We start from the raw sequence: 14,000 nt of genomic DNA, 5'->3' as shown, positions 1-14,000 counted from the left end.
GTCCAGTGTCGCAAAGTGCATTGCGCACTCGGTAGTATTAAACATCTCTTTTTTTTGTCCCCCTTCCGGTGGATTATGTCTTCAACCATCAGTTATATTACGCTCGTGCTGTTATTATTGCGGTTAGGGCACAGGAGATAAAACGAATAAATGGCAGGAGTACACAAAGTGCTGGTCAGATGCATTAGGTCGAGGGAGCCCCATCAGACATATACACACACTGCCCAAGCCACACCAGGCTCTGTTAGGGAAAGGGGGTTCTGCATTTGTATTATATGCGATTTTAGCCACGTGCGTTAGTTACAGAGGCACACTGGGCACATGGGGCCCACTACGTTACGTTAGTTATGGGGCCTGCCAAGGTTCATTAGGTCCAGAGGCCACTGTGGTGCATGAGGTGTGTGGGTTGCATTAGTTATGTAGCGGGAGGTGGTCATCTAAATGTGATAGGGTAAAGTGATAACCAAGATGTGCTGAGCATTCACCTGCTCACTCTCCACCCCTATCCCCCCCCCCCCCCCGCCTCTGTTAAGCAATGAAATGTCACGATTCAGGACCACGATTTGAATCAGAATTCTAATTCAATGTTTTCTTGTTGCCTTTGTTTTTACCGTCTCGTTTATATTGTGATCGGTGGTTCTTTTCACGCCACCTTTCTCATCTTGTAGGGCTTTTGTCCGCTCTGCTAGACTGTGCGTAACGTTTCCAGCAAAAAACAATCTGCAACGATTTGCATGGCTTATGAATCGTGGGTTACTTGCGCCCTTGATTCAACGCGTGTATCGTGAGTCTTACGAACCCCTGGTTGTCGATGCATTGGTGCAATGTAACAACCTCACCGGCCACCGAGGTGCATTGGGCTCAACGGCGTCTAGCAAGGGGTGTTAACGATGGGGGGAGGCGGGGGGCTATGTTAGTCAGTACAGCTCATCGGATTTCTCCATTCTAAATTTTTTAATATCTAATTTTGTGGTGTTAACCAGTGCATTAAACACAGGGTCTACTTAGGTGCGTTTTAAGTACAGGGAATATTGTGTTTTATTTTTGTTATTTTTTCATTAACTTAAATTTTATATTTTTTCACCTGAGGACAATTGCTTGTGTTGCGATTAAAACGTCGTGATTTTTTTAAATTGATTTTTCTATCTACGTGACTTTACCGAAAGACCCAAAGAGTTTACATTTTATTGTACCAGGTAAGGCCCAGCTGAGCTCTGTAGCTCTTTCTCAGAAGCGACCTGGCCACACATGATAGCCCAGCGAAGTGGCTTTTCAAGTGTAAATGTAAAGCGGCAACCAAACTCTCTGAACGGCATGATAGAGGGAAAATCTGGAGGACCCGGAGAAAAATCCACACGACCACTGGGAGAAGAAGCAAAGTTTAAATATACAGGTGTCAGGGTCGGGATCGACCCAACGACCTCCTGCATACCAGGCGAAGTAATTATAATTCTAGATTTGAAGTCTCCTTATCTATTTCCACCATCTGCATCACAAAGCTTCAGCGTCTATTTAATTCCTCGTCACAGCCATCTCTGAGACATACCCAAGCGGTTGTGCTTTCGCTACGTTGTCCCCACCTGAAGAAGGACGCTTGTGTTGCGCCCGAAACGTCGTGATTTAATTTAGTTGTATTCTTTTATTTTAATTTTTTACCTACGTGACTTTACCGAATAAAAAAACCAAAGAGTATGAAGTAATTATACATTTCCACATCACCAGGATGAGCCACTTCGGTGAGCTATCATTTGTGGCAAGGTCACTTCCGAAAAAGGGCTATACAGCTTAGTGAACCTCACCTGGTAAAATAAAAAAATAAAAATTGTTAAAATTGTTTTTTGCATTCCTTCAGCACGTTCGGAAAATAGTCTGCGAATGTGCATCAGACCGCATTGGCTGGAAATCCTTAGCACCGGAGCTGTTTGTTTTTTTACATACAAAAGGTAGTATCGGTTCATTACTGCGCCGACAATAGGCAGGTTATGAGCTGTCATTGCACACAGGCTCGTTATCCTGCCGCCAGCTCGGAGATGATTGTATCAGATGACATGCACCTATATGAGTGCACAAACAATATTTCCCCTGAATCGTTACTCTAATATCCACTCTCTCTTCCTGTCGCTGGCCAATGAGGGATTGTCATTACGCCTTCATGCACATGATGCCGTTGCAGGAAAAAAAAAAATATTTGCCTGTGTATATACACACACATATACATTCCAGGCATTGAATGGTGTTCAAGTCTCCTACTTATGGGGAACAGTTATTGGGATCATTATAAAAAAAAAACAGTCCCATAAGCGCCAATCATCCGTCGACTACATTATTAATGCCTATAGCGACAACAACAACAACATTAACGTGCTGAGGCTGCCGCGTTGGCAGTGGTGCACAAGGACGAATCACAGACAACCCCAACACGTGCAGCACACACAGAGGGGCGCCTCCGTTCCTCTGGCCTCTCTTATGTGCTCCAAATAAGGGGCATCGCCTGAAACGTCGTGTATTATATTTTTTGAAAAAATATTACGAGTAAAAATTTTGAGGATTTTTTTTGCCGGTAACAGCAGGTCATGCTGGGATTATCACGGTTGGCTACGTAAGGTGCAAAAGAAGTTCAACATACGTACATGCTATTTAAACCCTACGGTGGTCTATTGGGTTTTTTTTAGAAGAAAATTTAATTCTCAGACTATCTCCCTGCTTCAGTGAGCAAAAGGACAGCACATATATCCATTGATGGCCTTGAACCCAGTGGTGGGAATTCCACATTTCTATGGCAGGGGCCAGTCTTGTAATCATCATTTGTGGTTTATTCTGCCCAATCCATGCATCACTCCTCCAGGCACCATCGACCAATCACTCGTGTTTTCCCACAAAGTGGTACTCATTCTGTTGAGCCTTAGGTTGACCTTCGACCAGGATTTGATGAACTTGTGACCTTGCAATTGTCAGGTCACCGGGCCTGATGATTAACTAAAGAGCATTCATTGATGTCACGGTGCTCGACAGTTTTAATTTCATATTTCACTCAACCTTCGACAGCCCCATCACCTCCTCAGAGATGGCAAAACGAGCACCACTTTGTAGGAAGCGAACAGTGACATCCTACGGACGAACTGTCCCCTGCCATGAGAACGTGGAATTTCCCCCGCATTGGCTCGGGGCCACCGATGGCAATGAGCGCCGTCTCATTGAGCTGCTTCCCGTTCGCTTCACATCACCGCCCGCACAGCTATCTGGAGAATCCAGGTGGGGGGATCGCTTGAGCCTCACGGTTTATATTTTTTATTCTCTCCGTTCTGTTGACCGTATAGTAAATATGACAGGTTTTATCGAGTGAATCGGCCGGTGGCCGAGTGCTCAATCTCTCCATTTAAGTGACCTCAGAGGTCACGAGATCGGCTTCTGCGCCTCCGTGTTCTGCCCAAACACACACACATCGACATGCCTTCATTGCTGCCGGCGCGGTGGATCGAACTCCATTGCAACACCTGGTCTTAAAAAAAAATCATGCTTATTATAGAGCTCGCGTTGAGGGATCTCTCCTACCGCCTCCTCCTCTGCGGTCTCTCATCCTTCTTTCTTACGCTCGTCTTTCTTTTCGCAATTCTTCTGTCAGAGTGACGCGCTCTCTCTCTCTCTCTCTGTGTGTCTAAATATTTATCTAACTCCCTTACGCTCTCGCCATTCGATCCGCGATTCCTCTGGAGTTGACCAAGTGTGTGCCACTTTGTGGGAAGTCACCGGTGGTGGGCCTGTGGAGAAACTGCCCTTCCGCCATGGTCAGGGGTTGGCAACCAAAATAATAAATTGAAGATACATTTTTGTTAGAATTCGATAACAAAAAAACTCAATGTTTCAAGAGCCACCATTGCATGTGAATACGAGATGGTGGTCTTTATTAAATAACTTTACGAAGCAGTCCTTAAAGACTATAATACTTTTATTTTACCAGGTAAGGCCCACTGAGCTATGTAGCTCTTTTTCAGAAGCGACCTGGCAACAAATGATAGCTCAACAGTGGCTTATCGCGTGGAAATTCATAGCAGCCAAATACTCAAAACGCGTGTTTCTAAATATCCACATGCGGGTTTTTAACCGGAGCCACAGGTTTGCCGACCCGTGACCATGGTAATGTGGAGTTTCCACCACTGGTTCAGGCCCATCATAGAAAATGAACATCACCGACCTTTGACTTAAAACTTTTGTGACTGCAGAAATCCACATTGTTTGTTTGTTTTCGGGAAAATCACGTAGATAGAAAAGATAAGTATAAATAAATAAATACATTTCTAATAAAATATTAAAAATACAAACGGTCGTCATCAGGAAAAAAAGGTGACCGCTTGTGTTGCGATCGAAACGTCGTGTTTTTTTTAATCTTTTATCATTATTAAATTACTTTTTCTATCTACGTGACTTTACCGAAAAAAACAAATAATATCACCGACCTTTTAGCAAGGGTTTGCCTGGTTAGGGTTAGCCTCTGCTTGGACAGGTAATGATAGTCATTTACATTTGTAAGGTGTCTTATAAGTTGAAATTCACCCAGGGATCGCAGTGCACCGTTGGGAAATAAAAATACTACAAGGTAGCGGGGAGTCCACTGGTCAGAGGGAGGCTGCCATGGTGTCACGGTTGGTAAACTGGAATTGCGATTGGAAGGTGACCGGTTCGATTCCATCTCTGTTCATGACATCTCCTGTCTCACCGTCCCTCTCTGCCTCCCTCTCCCCGTGCCAGCTCACGGTCGGGGTGATCCAAGCGGCCGAGCTGCCGGCTCTGGACATGGGGGGCACCTCGGATCCCTACGTGAAACTCTTCCTCATGCCCGACAAGAAGAAGAAGTACGAGACCAAGGTTCACCGCAAGACGCTCAACCCCGTGTTCAACGAGAGCTTCGTCTTCAAGGTGACTCCGTCCGCCCGCCCGCGGCGCCGCGTGGCTCTAAACTCTCTGCTGCGGTGGCTTTCTAGCAGGCCGTGTCCCTTAACATCAGCTGGAGGTTGACCACGCCGAGCAGCAGGGGAGCCAGTTTGATGAGGATGTAGCCGCACAGAAGTGCAGTGCCGTAGACATCGAGCGTTCCGGGCTGTGCAGCCGCACCTGGGGGGGGGGGGGGCCCTGATGCCGAGAGGGTCCCAGCTGCTGGGCTACGAGAGAGAGAGGAGAGAGAAATTGGACATGGGCTCCCCGCGTCAACGCCTTCCACCGAGGGCAACGCCGAGACCTCCGATTAGAGCGGTTGGCTACGTTCGGTGCGAAAGAAGTTAAACATGCATACAATGTGAAGAATTGGCATTTACTCAAACGAAGTGAACACCTTAAAGCGGTATGCTGATATCTAAAATGTCACTTATTTAACAGGGTAATGATATAATGGTTATCGCGATCAGTCTTAAGATTTCTGCCAGGACATTACGTAATAATGATATGGGCAAACCAGAAGGCATATACTGGTTTCAAGGTTATTGGCAATGATCAGCATGTCACGAATATGAACTATTTCCAGTGAATGCACTCCAGTATATCCTGCTTCGTAGTTAACGTGAGCACGTTGCACTACGTACGGTGCGAGAGAAATTCAACAAACACACGTGCATACATGCATAGGCACGTACGTGCCAACCACGGCACCGCCATAAGCGCACGGCGTTCCGTTCAAGGAGGTTAAAATGAAGTCGGTGCATTTGCTCCATTCAAATGAGCGTGGGGAAATGCCCGTGTGCATTTACAGCCCCTACCGAGCCAGGGCCTGTCACTCTTAAAGGGCAACCACAGTTAACTTCCCATGAAAAGTGGGATTCGTTTTATCGCCCCGGGCTCCATTCCCCCCCCCCCCCCCCCCCAAGTCTACCCCTCTCTCTGCACCTACCCCCTTCCACCCCTGTCCACCCTCCCCTCTTACCCCACCCTGGAAATGGAGCCCGGAACCTCTCCAACAACGTGCAAGTGAATATAAAATGTCACACGCAACACAAACGCGCGACGCTGTGTTCGTCCTTCGACGCCGTACGGACTACTTTGCTCGCGGTTCAAATCCTGTTGAGGGCCCAGCTCGGCTCATCATGCCTCCAGGGTGCGAATTTTGAGTTCATCGAGAAGAAGTCAGGGGACCAGAATGAGTCTCGGGGAGCAAGAGTGGCCTCGTCCACCAAAAATGCCAAAAATCAACGAGGAAACAAAACCACGGACAGCAATGAAGCGAAGCAATCGGAACACACAGAGTCAAAACAACAAAAACACCGCAGCGTCACACGAGGAGTCTAAAATATTGACGGACGAAGCAAGCGACGTTTTGTTGGGGAGTCGGTAGAGTGAGAAGTGGCTCGGCCCATATTCCGTTGGGTAAAATGTGCTGTCGAACTTCAAGAAGCTAAAATGTCAAATCCAGCGTGCAACTCAACTGGCAATCGGGAATCTGTGAGTCGTACGATTACGGACGTCATAGCAGAGGAGAGACGCTCAGACTTTCACTTTGCTAATGGACACACGTGGTTGTCGTTATTGTTGTTGTTGTCATTTTTATTGGGTGGGTGCGTGGCTGGATGCGCCATCCACAGAGCGATCAAACCGCGGTGGAGACTCACATCTGAAATGAGAGAATCCATTGTGGAAACTATCAACCAGGCGACGTGGCCTCTCTCCTAGCAAACCGCCCGCACGCGCGGATCGGTCGCGGCCTTCACGTCACCAAAAGTCGTAAATCGGACGCCGAGGGTGGGAGAAAGGGGCTAGGAAGGAGACGTGGTGGAGAGGGGAGGGGGGGGCGCCCTGCGGTTGTTGCGCGCGGGCGGGATGACGCCCTCGCAACAAAACGAGCGTGGCGGGAATCCGCCGTGGCTTCGTTCCGCTCGTCCCCGTTTGGTTCATCATTGTGGCGGCGTCGCGTTAACGGAGCCGCCGGTGAACAGTGGGCGCCCCCCCCCCCCCCCCCACCCCCCCCTTGAGTCTGAGTCGACTGCATAGTTGTGCTTCACTGCGCAGGGCACTTTGCCCCCCCCCCCCCCCTCTGAGTCTCTTTGGAGAAAAAGAAAACGGACAGAATGAATGACCGCAGAGATAATCCTAAGTGTACTTAATTTGCTGTGTCATGTTCTGTCAATATGTACTGGATCAGATATGAGTAATAGCCCCGAGAACGTAATAAGTTACATTTTTTTGTTATATACATCTGTATGGGTTTCTTTCAGGCAATTCCCCAAGTGTTATTGTTTCTGTGCGCGATAATATTGCACTGCCGTGTCTCTACGGCTACAAACAAACGTCCGTCGACTGATTTACGCAACAAGTTAGCGTTCATGGACACCCATTATTTACGGAAGACTACATTTTAACCCTTTTCGTTTGCAGATCGTTTGTTGGCTCGCTATCGTTGAGGTGGGGAAGTCAGGCGTGATTGTCTAAAGGGGGGGTTGTCTCCTCCAATTCGATTGAAATTTGAGCAGTTCATTCTCTTTCAAACATTGTAACTCGCGGCCTAGTTCTAAGATCAACCAACCAACGCTACTGCCCCTCAGAGATTCCCATTGCCTAACACCCATTTACTCTGCGGACACCTTGATCTGCACGTATTTGTTGTGCACGCACAGTAATGGCGTCTTAATTACACCCCAGTACTGATACTCGGGGGTTTATCGCGAATTGTGTTGAATAATTTATCCGTCGTGTGTTCAGTGTGCTCCTGTGTGCGCGTGATAGCGCACTGCTTAGCGCACTGCACCACGAACCTGTCAGCCCAAGGTCAATGCCTGGCCATGGCTAACATCCATACTGGTCTTGGGCGCACTCGAGCCCAGCGTCACGAGAGCACCTGGTGCGGCGTGTAAACATCAACATCACCAACAACAGCAACCGCAATTCGCCACTAAGTGGTCGGTGACGTCACCGCGACGCTTGTGCCAGGCTAGGTGCACTTTAGGGCCACGTGAAGTGTCGAACGCCCGCTGGCAGGAGGTCACGGGGCAGACCGGGGTGTCATGTAGACATCGGCGCGGGGGAGACAACACGTTTTGTGTGTGCACGTGAAACTACAAATCATGACCGAGAATCGAACACAGGTCAGCGGGTTCAACTCCTGACTTTGCACATCCTTGGCAGGGGTCATCTTCTGAATCACGTCTTGCCGCCCCCCTGAGGTTGACTCAACATGTCAACAACAACAAACACAACGCTGCTGCCCACACAACCACAAATTGCGCTGCGATGACCCCGAGCATGCACATTACGCGTGCCGGACTTCTTTCGCACCGTACGTAGCCAACCGCGCTCATCGTTAGCTCGGGGCAAGGACAACAAACGAAAGACTAAAATCAGCTCCCGGCGCACGCGGGCGCGCTTGCGACCCCCGCAGTGTGCGAGGCTCACCGAGGGGCCCTCTTATCGCTGTGGTGCAGGTGCCGTACTCGGAGCTGGGCGGCAAGACCCTGGTGATGGCCGTCTACGACTTTGACCGATTCTCCAAGCATGACATCATCGGCGAGGTGAAGGTGCCCATGAACACCATCGACCTGGGCCACGTCATCGAGGAGTGGCGCGACCTCGTCAGTGCCGAGAAAGAGGAGGTGAGTCGCGCTCGCCGTCTCTACACGACGCGCACAACAGCAGCAACAGCAGCAGCAGACGCCGTTCGCCACTAAGTGGCGGTTGACGTCACCACGGCGCTCATGCCAGGCACACAAAGACGCACGCACGCACGCACGTCATTTAATACCTGCGTTGCAATGGAAAGCGTGCATTTGGATCGTGATAGGCATTCATTAACTGCATTCACTTGATGACGGAAGCGTGTGTTGCTTCCGAAACGTCGTGATTTAATTTAGTTATTAAAATGTTCTTATTTGTTTTTATTCTTATCTTTTTATTTCCACCTACGTGGCTTTACCGAAACAACCAAAGAGTATGCATTCATATTTCCCGGATCGCTCGTTAAACTGGAGCAGGCACGTGGCCAGTAGTTGCCACAGCTATAGTGAGAGCTATACTGAATGTGGTGTGCCGGATGGAGTAATGATTAGTGACCCGGACAGATCCGGTGGGAAATTAAGCCATCCCCCCACCCCCCGCCAGAGAGTGTTACGCACAACCGCGTAACAATTTTGAGAAGAAGTGTTTGTTCCGTTACGTAAGCAGCCACTTTGGAAATAAAAAAAAATAACCGTGTCATCATCCACTTATTTGCTTCTGTATCGCCCGGTGCTTTTGGCAAAAAACGTTCCAATGTCTCCAGCACCGACAGTGTTGAGTTTTTTTTTTTTAAGCACGGAAAACGTGCTCCTGTATCATCTCTCGTGTTTTCCACATTTTTGATCGATCCTTATCTGCCTCTCTAATTTTTGTCCTAGGTACACACATACTCTGATGTATTTTTCTAGTCGTGGTCCTCTCAGCAATGATTGTACTTCGATCTGTACACTTCGCTCTCTGTGTGCACAGCTTTTGTTTTATTTATGTTGGAATACAACTTTCTTAGCCTTCTTTGCAAAGTTCTTCAGGCATTTCCTGTCATTCATTTTCATTGTCTGTCGTGATGAATAAGTCATCGGCAAATCCGAGATGGCTGATATGCCTTCATTTGGCTTGGTTATGCCTCTATTTGAATCCATATATTTTAGGAAATATATTTTAATATTGCTGTAAATATCTTTTCTCAGAGCATATCTCTGCATCCGCATCCTCTTCTGAATTACATTTTGCCCCCTTTCTTCCCAGTAAACATTGAACGTTGGCCCAACGTAGGCCCAACAGTTCCAACCACGTGCCAGCATTGGCCCAATGTTGCATGTTTACATTGTTTATGCAATCCTAGTGTAGCAGCTCATTATTTGCTAATTGTTTCGATGAGTCATATTTTTTGTTATTTGATTAACACAATGTATGTGAGCGGTAGGGTGTCTGCTTCAGGTTCCCTTGAATCAAATTCCTTTTGAGAGTCAATTAAATATAGGCACATAACGGTGTTTGAAATTATTTTGTCTTCAGTGGAACCTCGATTTAGACCTTTTTGAGGGGGGGGGGGTTGGTATGTTGCGTGTGTGTTTCAAGTAAAAAAAACCAGCAGAAACGTCAGTTTCCACTTCACTCCCCATCCTCTATGCCAGCATCAACGGTTTGCCAGCTGCGAGGAGTAAATCATCAACTAAATACATGGTGATTTTATTCCACCATCCTTTTATGTTGCGTGGCCAATTCAGGATCATCTTCAAAGCTAATTCACTTGTTATTTATGTCTACGTTTGGATATTTATTTAACAACCCGGATAAACAAACGCCGAGCTAAAAATAATACAAAAGGTTCAGACTTCAGTCAGACTTTAAACATCCTCTTGTTTGCAAGTGGGCAAATATTATTTTAATTTAATTTTAATTGGGTTTTATCTCCTTCAGGGTTGATAATGTGCGTTGCATGGGTGTACGCAAATGTGCATATTCAACGGTACACGTTGGTGCAGCTGAAGCCGTGTAACAAAGCCTCCACATTTGTAGCCCATTTCAGCGGAGGATGGAAGGAACCGTTCTTCCTCACTTCTGTTCTGAGAACGGGGAAATGTTCAACGCAGAATAATAGCCGAGCCGAGTGTCCCCCCTCCCATCTTCCCCAGACTTTGTTCAATTGCTACGTCGCTCTTGGAATGGAGTCACATTGGGCACAATTACATCGGCTTAAAGTTCCGTTAGCGATGTGCGCGCGCGCGTGTGTATTATATCCTTGTGGTTCACGCTCTGCATTATGGTCACAGTGACCTGCGTTTAATTCGAGGTCCATTCATTCTATCGACTGCACGTGGTATCCGAAGCTGTCCTGGTCCCCTCGATGTTGACACAGCCCGAAATGGGTACTTGGTGTGCTGCATCAGCATCGGAGCACTGGGGAAGCAAATGCAGCTGTCTGTGGTGCTGAACACATCAGCACTTTCATCTACTGCGCTCGCCTTCATAGGTGCTCACTCACAGCACTCGGCCCCCAACAAACTATATCGCTACAAGCGGGATATTTGGCGATCTTATATTGGTTCGTGCATTGCATTATGGTCACAGAGAGCAATGTTCGATTCCTGGCCGTGCACGCCATCGGTCGTATACGACAACCCGAACCCGATGTGGGCCTCCCCTAGGTCAACCCAGCCTTAAATGAGTACATGGTATGGTGTCGACCCAGCCATGCGTAGCTTTTATCACCCCCCACCCGTTGGGCTCTTGGCCAGCCTTCAGTGAGCTGCTCGCTATCACCACTCCCCTTGAGAGTCTATAAAAGATCGCTGTTGTGCAGTCTTTGTCTCTGTATCTTTACTCCGAATTGCATTTCCACGCACTAAGATACTCAAAGAGGAAATTGGCCAAGCATCTCTAGCATCTCCTGAAAAAAAAGTGTCGTGGCACTGAATCGAGGTTTTGCTGAGTAAGTAAAGGTCGCTCAGGCATTATTGGGTGTGCAGAGTGGCGCAGCTTTAGCACCAATTTCTCCCAGCAAGAAGTGCCTGGGCTTTAATCCTCACTCGGGCACCAATTCCGCGTGGAGTTTGTATTTTCTACCCCGTGTCCTGCGTGGGTTTCCTCTGCATTCACTGATTTCCTCCCATGGATGATAGATTTAAAAAATGTAATAAAAAATACAACGTAGCTCGTACTGGCCAAAATATCGCAATGCTGAAAGGAAAGATCTGCAAACGACTCAGCCGGTAACCCACGGAGCCTCGTCGCCCTCCTACTCCAAACAACTTTGCAGGACCCTTCTGAAAAAAAGAGTCGTGAGACTTTGTGAGGCTCTCCTTCATTAAATAAGTGTCGCAGTAACAAAACTATCTGCCGTAACTAATTGTTATTTTTTAAATTGTATTTTTCCAATGTTCATCGAGTGCACTTGTAGCGCACGCGTGTTAGCATTCGTTGTCGGTTTGACGAGTAAAACATCTACACAGGTGGTCAGCGAATTGCACTACGAGCCCAGTGAATCAGATGCACTGATATCATCACCGGAAAGTGGTTTCAGAGCTTGTTGTGAGCCTCCCACCTGGTGCATTGTGCGAGCGTCAGCGCTCGTCACGGAGGCAGCCACCCATGGTCCTGGCCCTCGTAACGACGTGCCTGGCTAAATAGCAGCCGTGGGTATCAAGAGTCTTGCTGGGATTAAAGGGGCGCCGTCGTATTTGTGCGCGCGTACGAATTTGCATCTCTGCGTTTGTGTGCGCGTGCGCATGCGACGTGGGGAGCGGCAGCGAAGCGGTTAGCGGAGTGCGCTACGAACCTGGTGACCCGAGATCGATTCGCGCTCGCGGCCAATAACAGCAGCGAACACCGGAACCTCCCCTGGATCGAATCAGCCTCAAATGAGTACCTGGTGCGATGTGTAAACATCACCCACCAGGGAGACTGGGGCGGCCAGGCGTGGTGCTAGCCACGCACCCACTTCGTGTGACGTGCCGGCCTTCATAGGTGCTCGCTAGCAGCACTTGTCCCAACCGTCTGTTAGAGGCTATACGGGGGATCTTTGTGTGCGTGCGCATGTCGGGAGTGAATTTGCACTGCGGGGACACACGTGCACATTAGAACCTCTCAGGCAAACTGCTTGACACTGATGAAGAAGCCCACACTCTGCTATTTCACACTGTCATGTGATGGTCGATTAATAGCAGTGGTGTTTGTTGTGTTTTTTTTTTAAGAGAGAGCAGCCCAAATTTTATTAATGTGACAGCCGTGTGCAAGAAGGAGCTGTCGAAAACGAGGCTCGAATTGTAACTGTCAAACGGCCCCGCTACCTGAATGATAAATAGGAACTGTCCTTTGTCGTAACTAACAAGCAAATCGTGTGGCTCCCTTCGCAAGGGAGCGTCCCAATGCCTGGCTCGTTGAATCCTGCCCTCTTGAAGGAGGATTCATGGATCGCCGCAAAGATTATTGCGTGCGAGACTCCCGACTGTCAGGACTGTGACAAGGCCAGTCGCTATCAGAATGGCCGGTAGGGTTTGACTACCTCGCGGTAAGAATGTTTAGAAGGATATCCTCTCGTTTCTGCGGATTCCCACACGTGAACATTCTCGAAAGGGAAATAACCGAAACGTTGCAAGCGTAATCATTCTGAAAAAGTACAACGTTGCCCTCCCTGCCACCCGCAAGCTCTGTGGTCCTCTATATATTAAGGTGCTATCGGCTAATTAATGAGAGTTTACATCTGGAAGGAAACCGGATGCTCTGGAGAAAACCAATGCGTGCAAAGTGACAGCACACCATCATCATACAGATGTAACAGGTGGACTCCGCATATTTGCTATAACCGCCTTCTCGTGGCAAAGTCATGTTTTCGTATCTCAAAGCCCACGGGAAGGGAATTTCGAAACATCCCTGCGTGATCCACCAACCGTCGCCTCCGCAAGCGCTGGGTTACAGGCGCTCGCAGCCACCGCCAGCCGGCTAAATATACAACGGTTATTGTTATGAAATGTGTCTGGTGAATGTTCCTTCTTGCATCCCTGCTACCTTATAATTGGGAACAGATGTGAGGGGTGATGTGACGACGGCACACTGACAATGGCGCCCGGCAGGAGGTAAACGCACGGGGCCACTTTAGGAATCGCCGAGCGGCGGAGGCACGGCACAAACTCCTCGCACGTTCCCACCACGTTCAAGAGCTGGCACGTGTGCGTGGGGGCGTTGAGAAATCGACGGTAATTTGCGCGAAAATTACCAATCAAAGCTTTCGCAACACCAGGCCATTGTTACAAATGCTGTGTACACGGATCGGCGTGGGCTGAAATGATGAAAATGTTCCGTCGCGCGGTCTGCCAGATGGCAAACGTCGTTCGCGCTGACCGGGCGCCGCGAAGAAAGACAGAACCTGCGAAATTGCTACGTTTTTTTGAAATCGTACGGTGATTGCCGCTCAGAGCCAAGTGCTCCTGCTGCGGTCATAGCACTCGACTGATTGCCAATTTAACTCGTCGCCGGGTATTGGCTCAGCTCATTCTTATATCCACGGTTGGTAATTAAACAGGAAGTTGAGA

At 48.4% G+C, this 14,000-nt stretch overlaps 1 protein-coding gene across 4 annotated transcripts in view; it reads left to right on the top strand.

Moving 5' to 3' along the window:
* Positions 1-14,000, top strand: part of LOC144932431 (synaptotagmin-2-like) — a 302,182-nt gene that overhangs the window by 245,436 nt on the left and 42,746 nt on the right. For all 4 annotated transcript variants that reach the window (XM_078856484.1, XM_078856486.1, XM_078856488.1 and 1 more), the window contains 2 exons: positions 4,747-4,914; positions 8,400-8,567. In XM_078856484.1, coding sequence (XP_078712610.1) covers positions 4,747-4,914; positions 8,400-8,567 — 336 coding nt within the window. The remainder of the gene's footprint in view (positions 1-4,746; positions 4,915-8,399; positions 8,568-14,000) is intronic.

The sequence above is a fragment of the Lampetra fluviatilis genome, chromosome 5, assembly GCF_964198595.1.
Source record: "Lampetra fluviatilis chromosome 5, kcLamFluv1.1, whole genome shotgun sequence".
Taxonomy (NCBI): Eukaryota; Metazoa; Chordata; class Hyperoartia; order Petromyzontiformes; family Petromyzontidae; genus Lampetra; species Lampetra fluviatilis.
The sequence above is the reverse complement of the archived record's forward strand: the minus strand, read 5'-3'. Positions and strand labels throughout refer to the sequence as shown.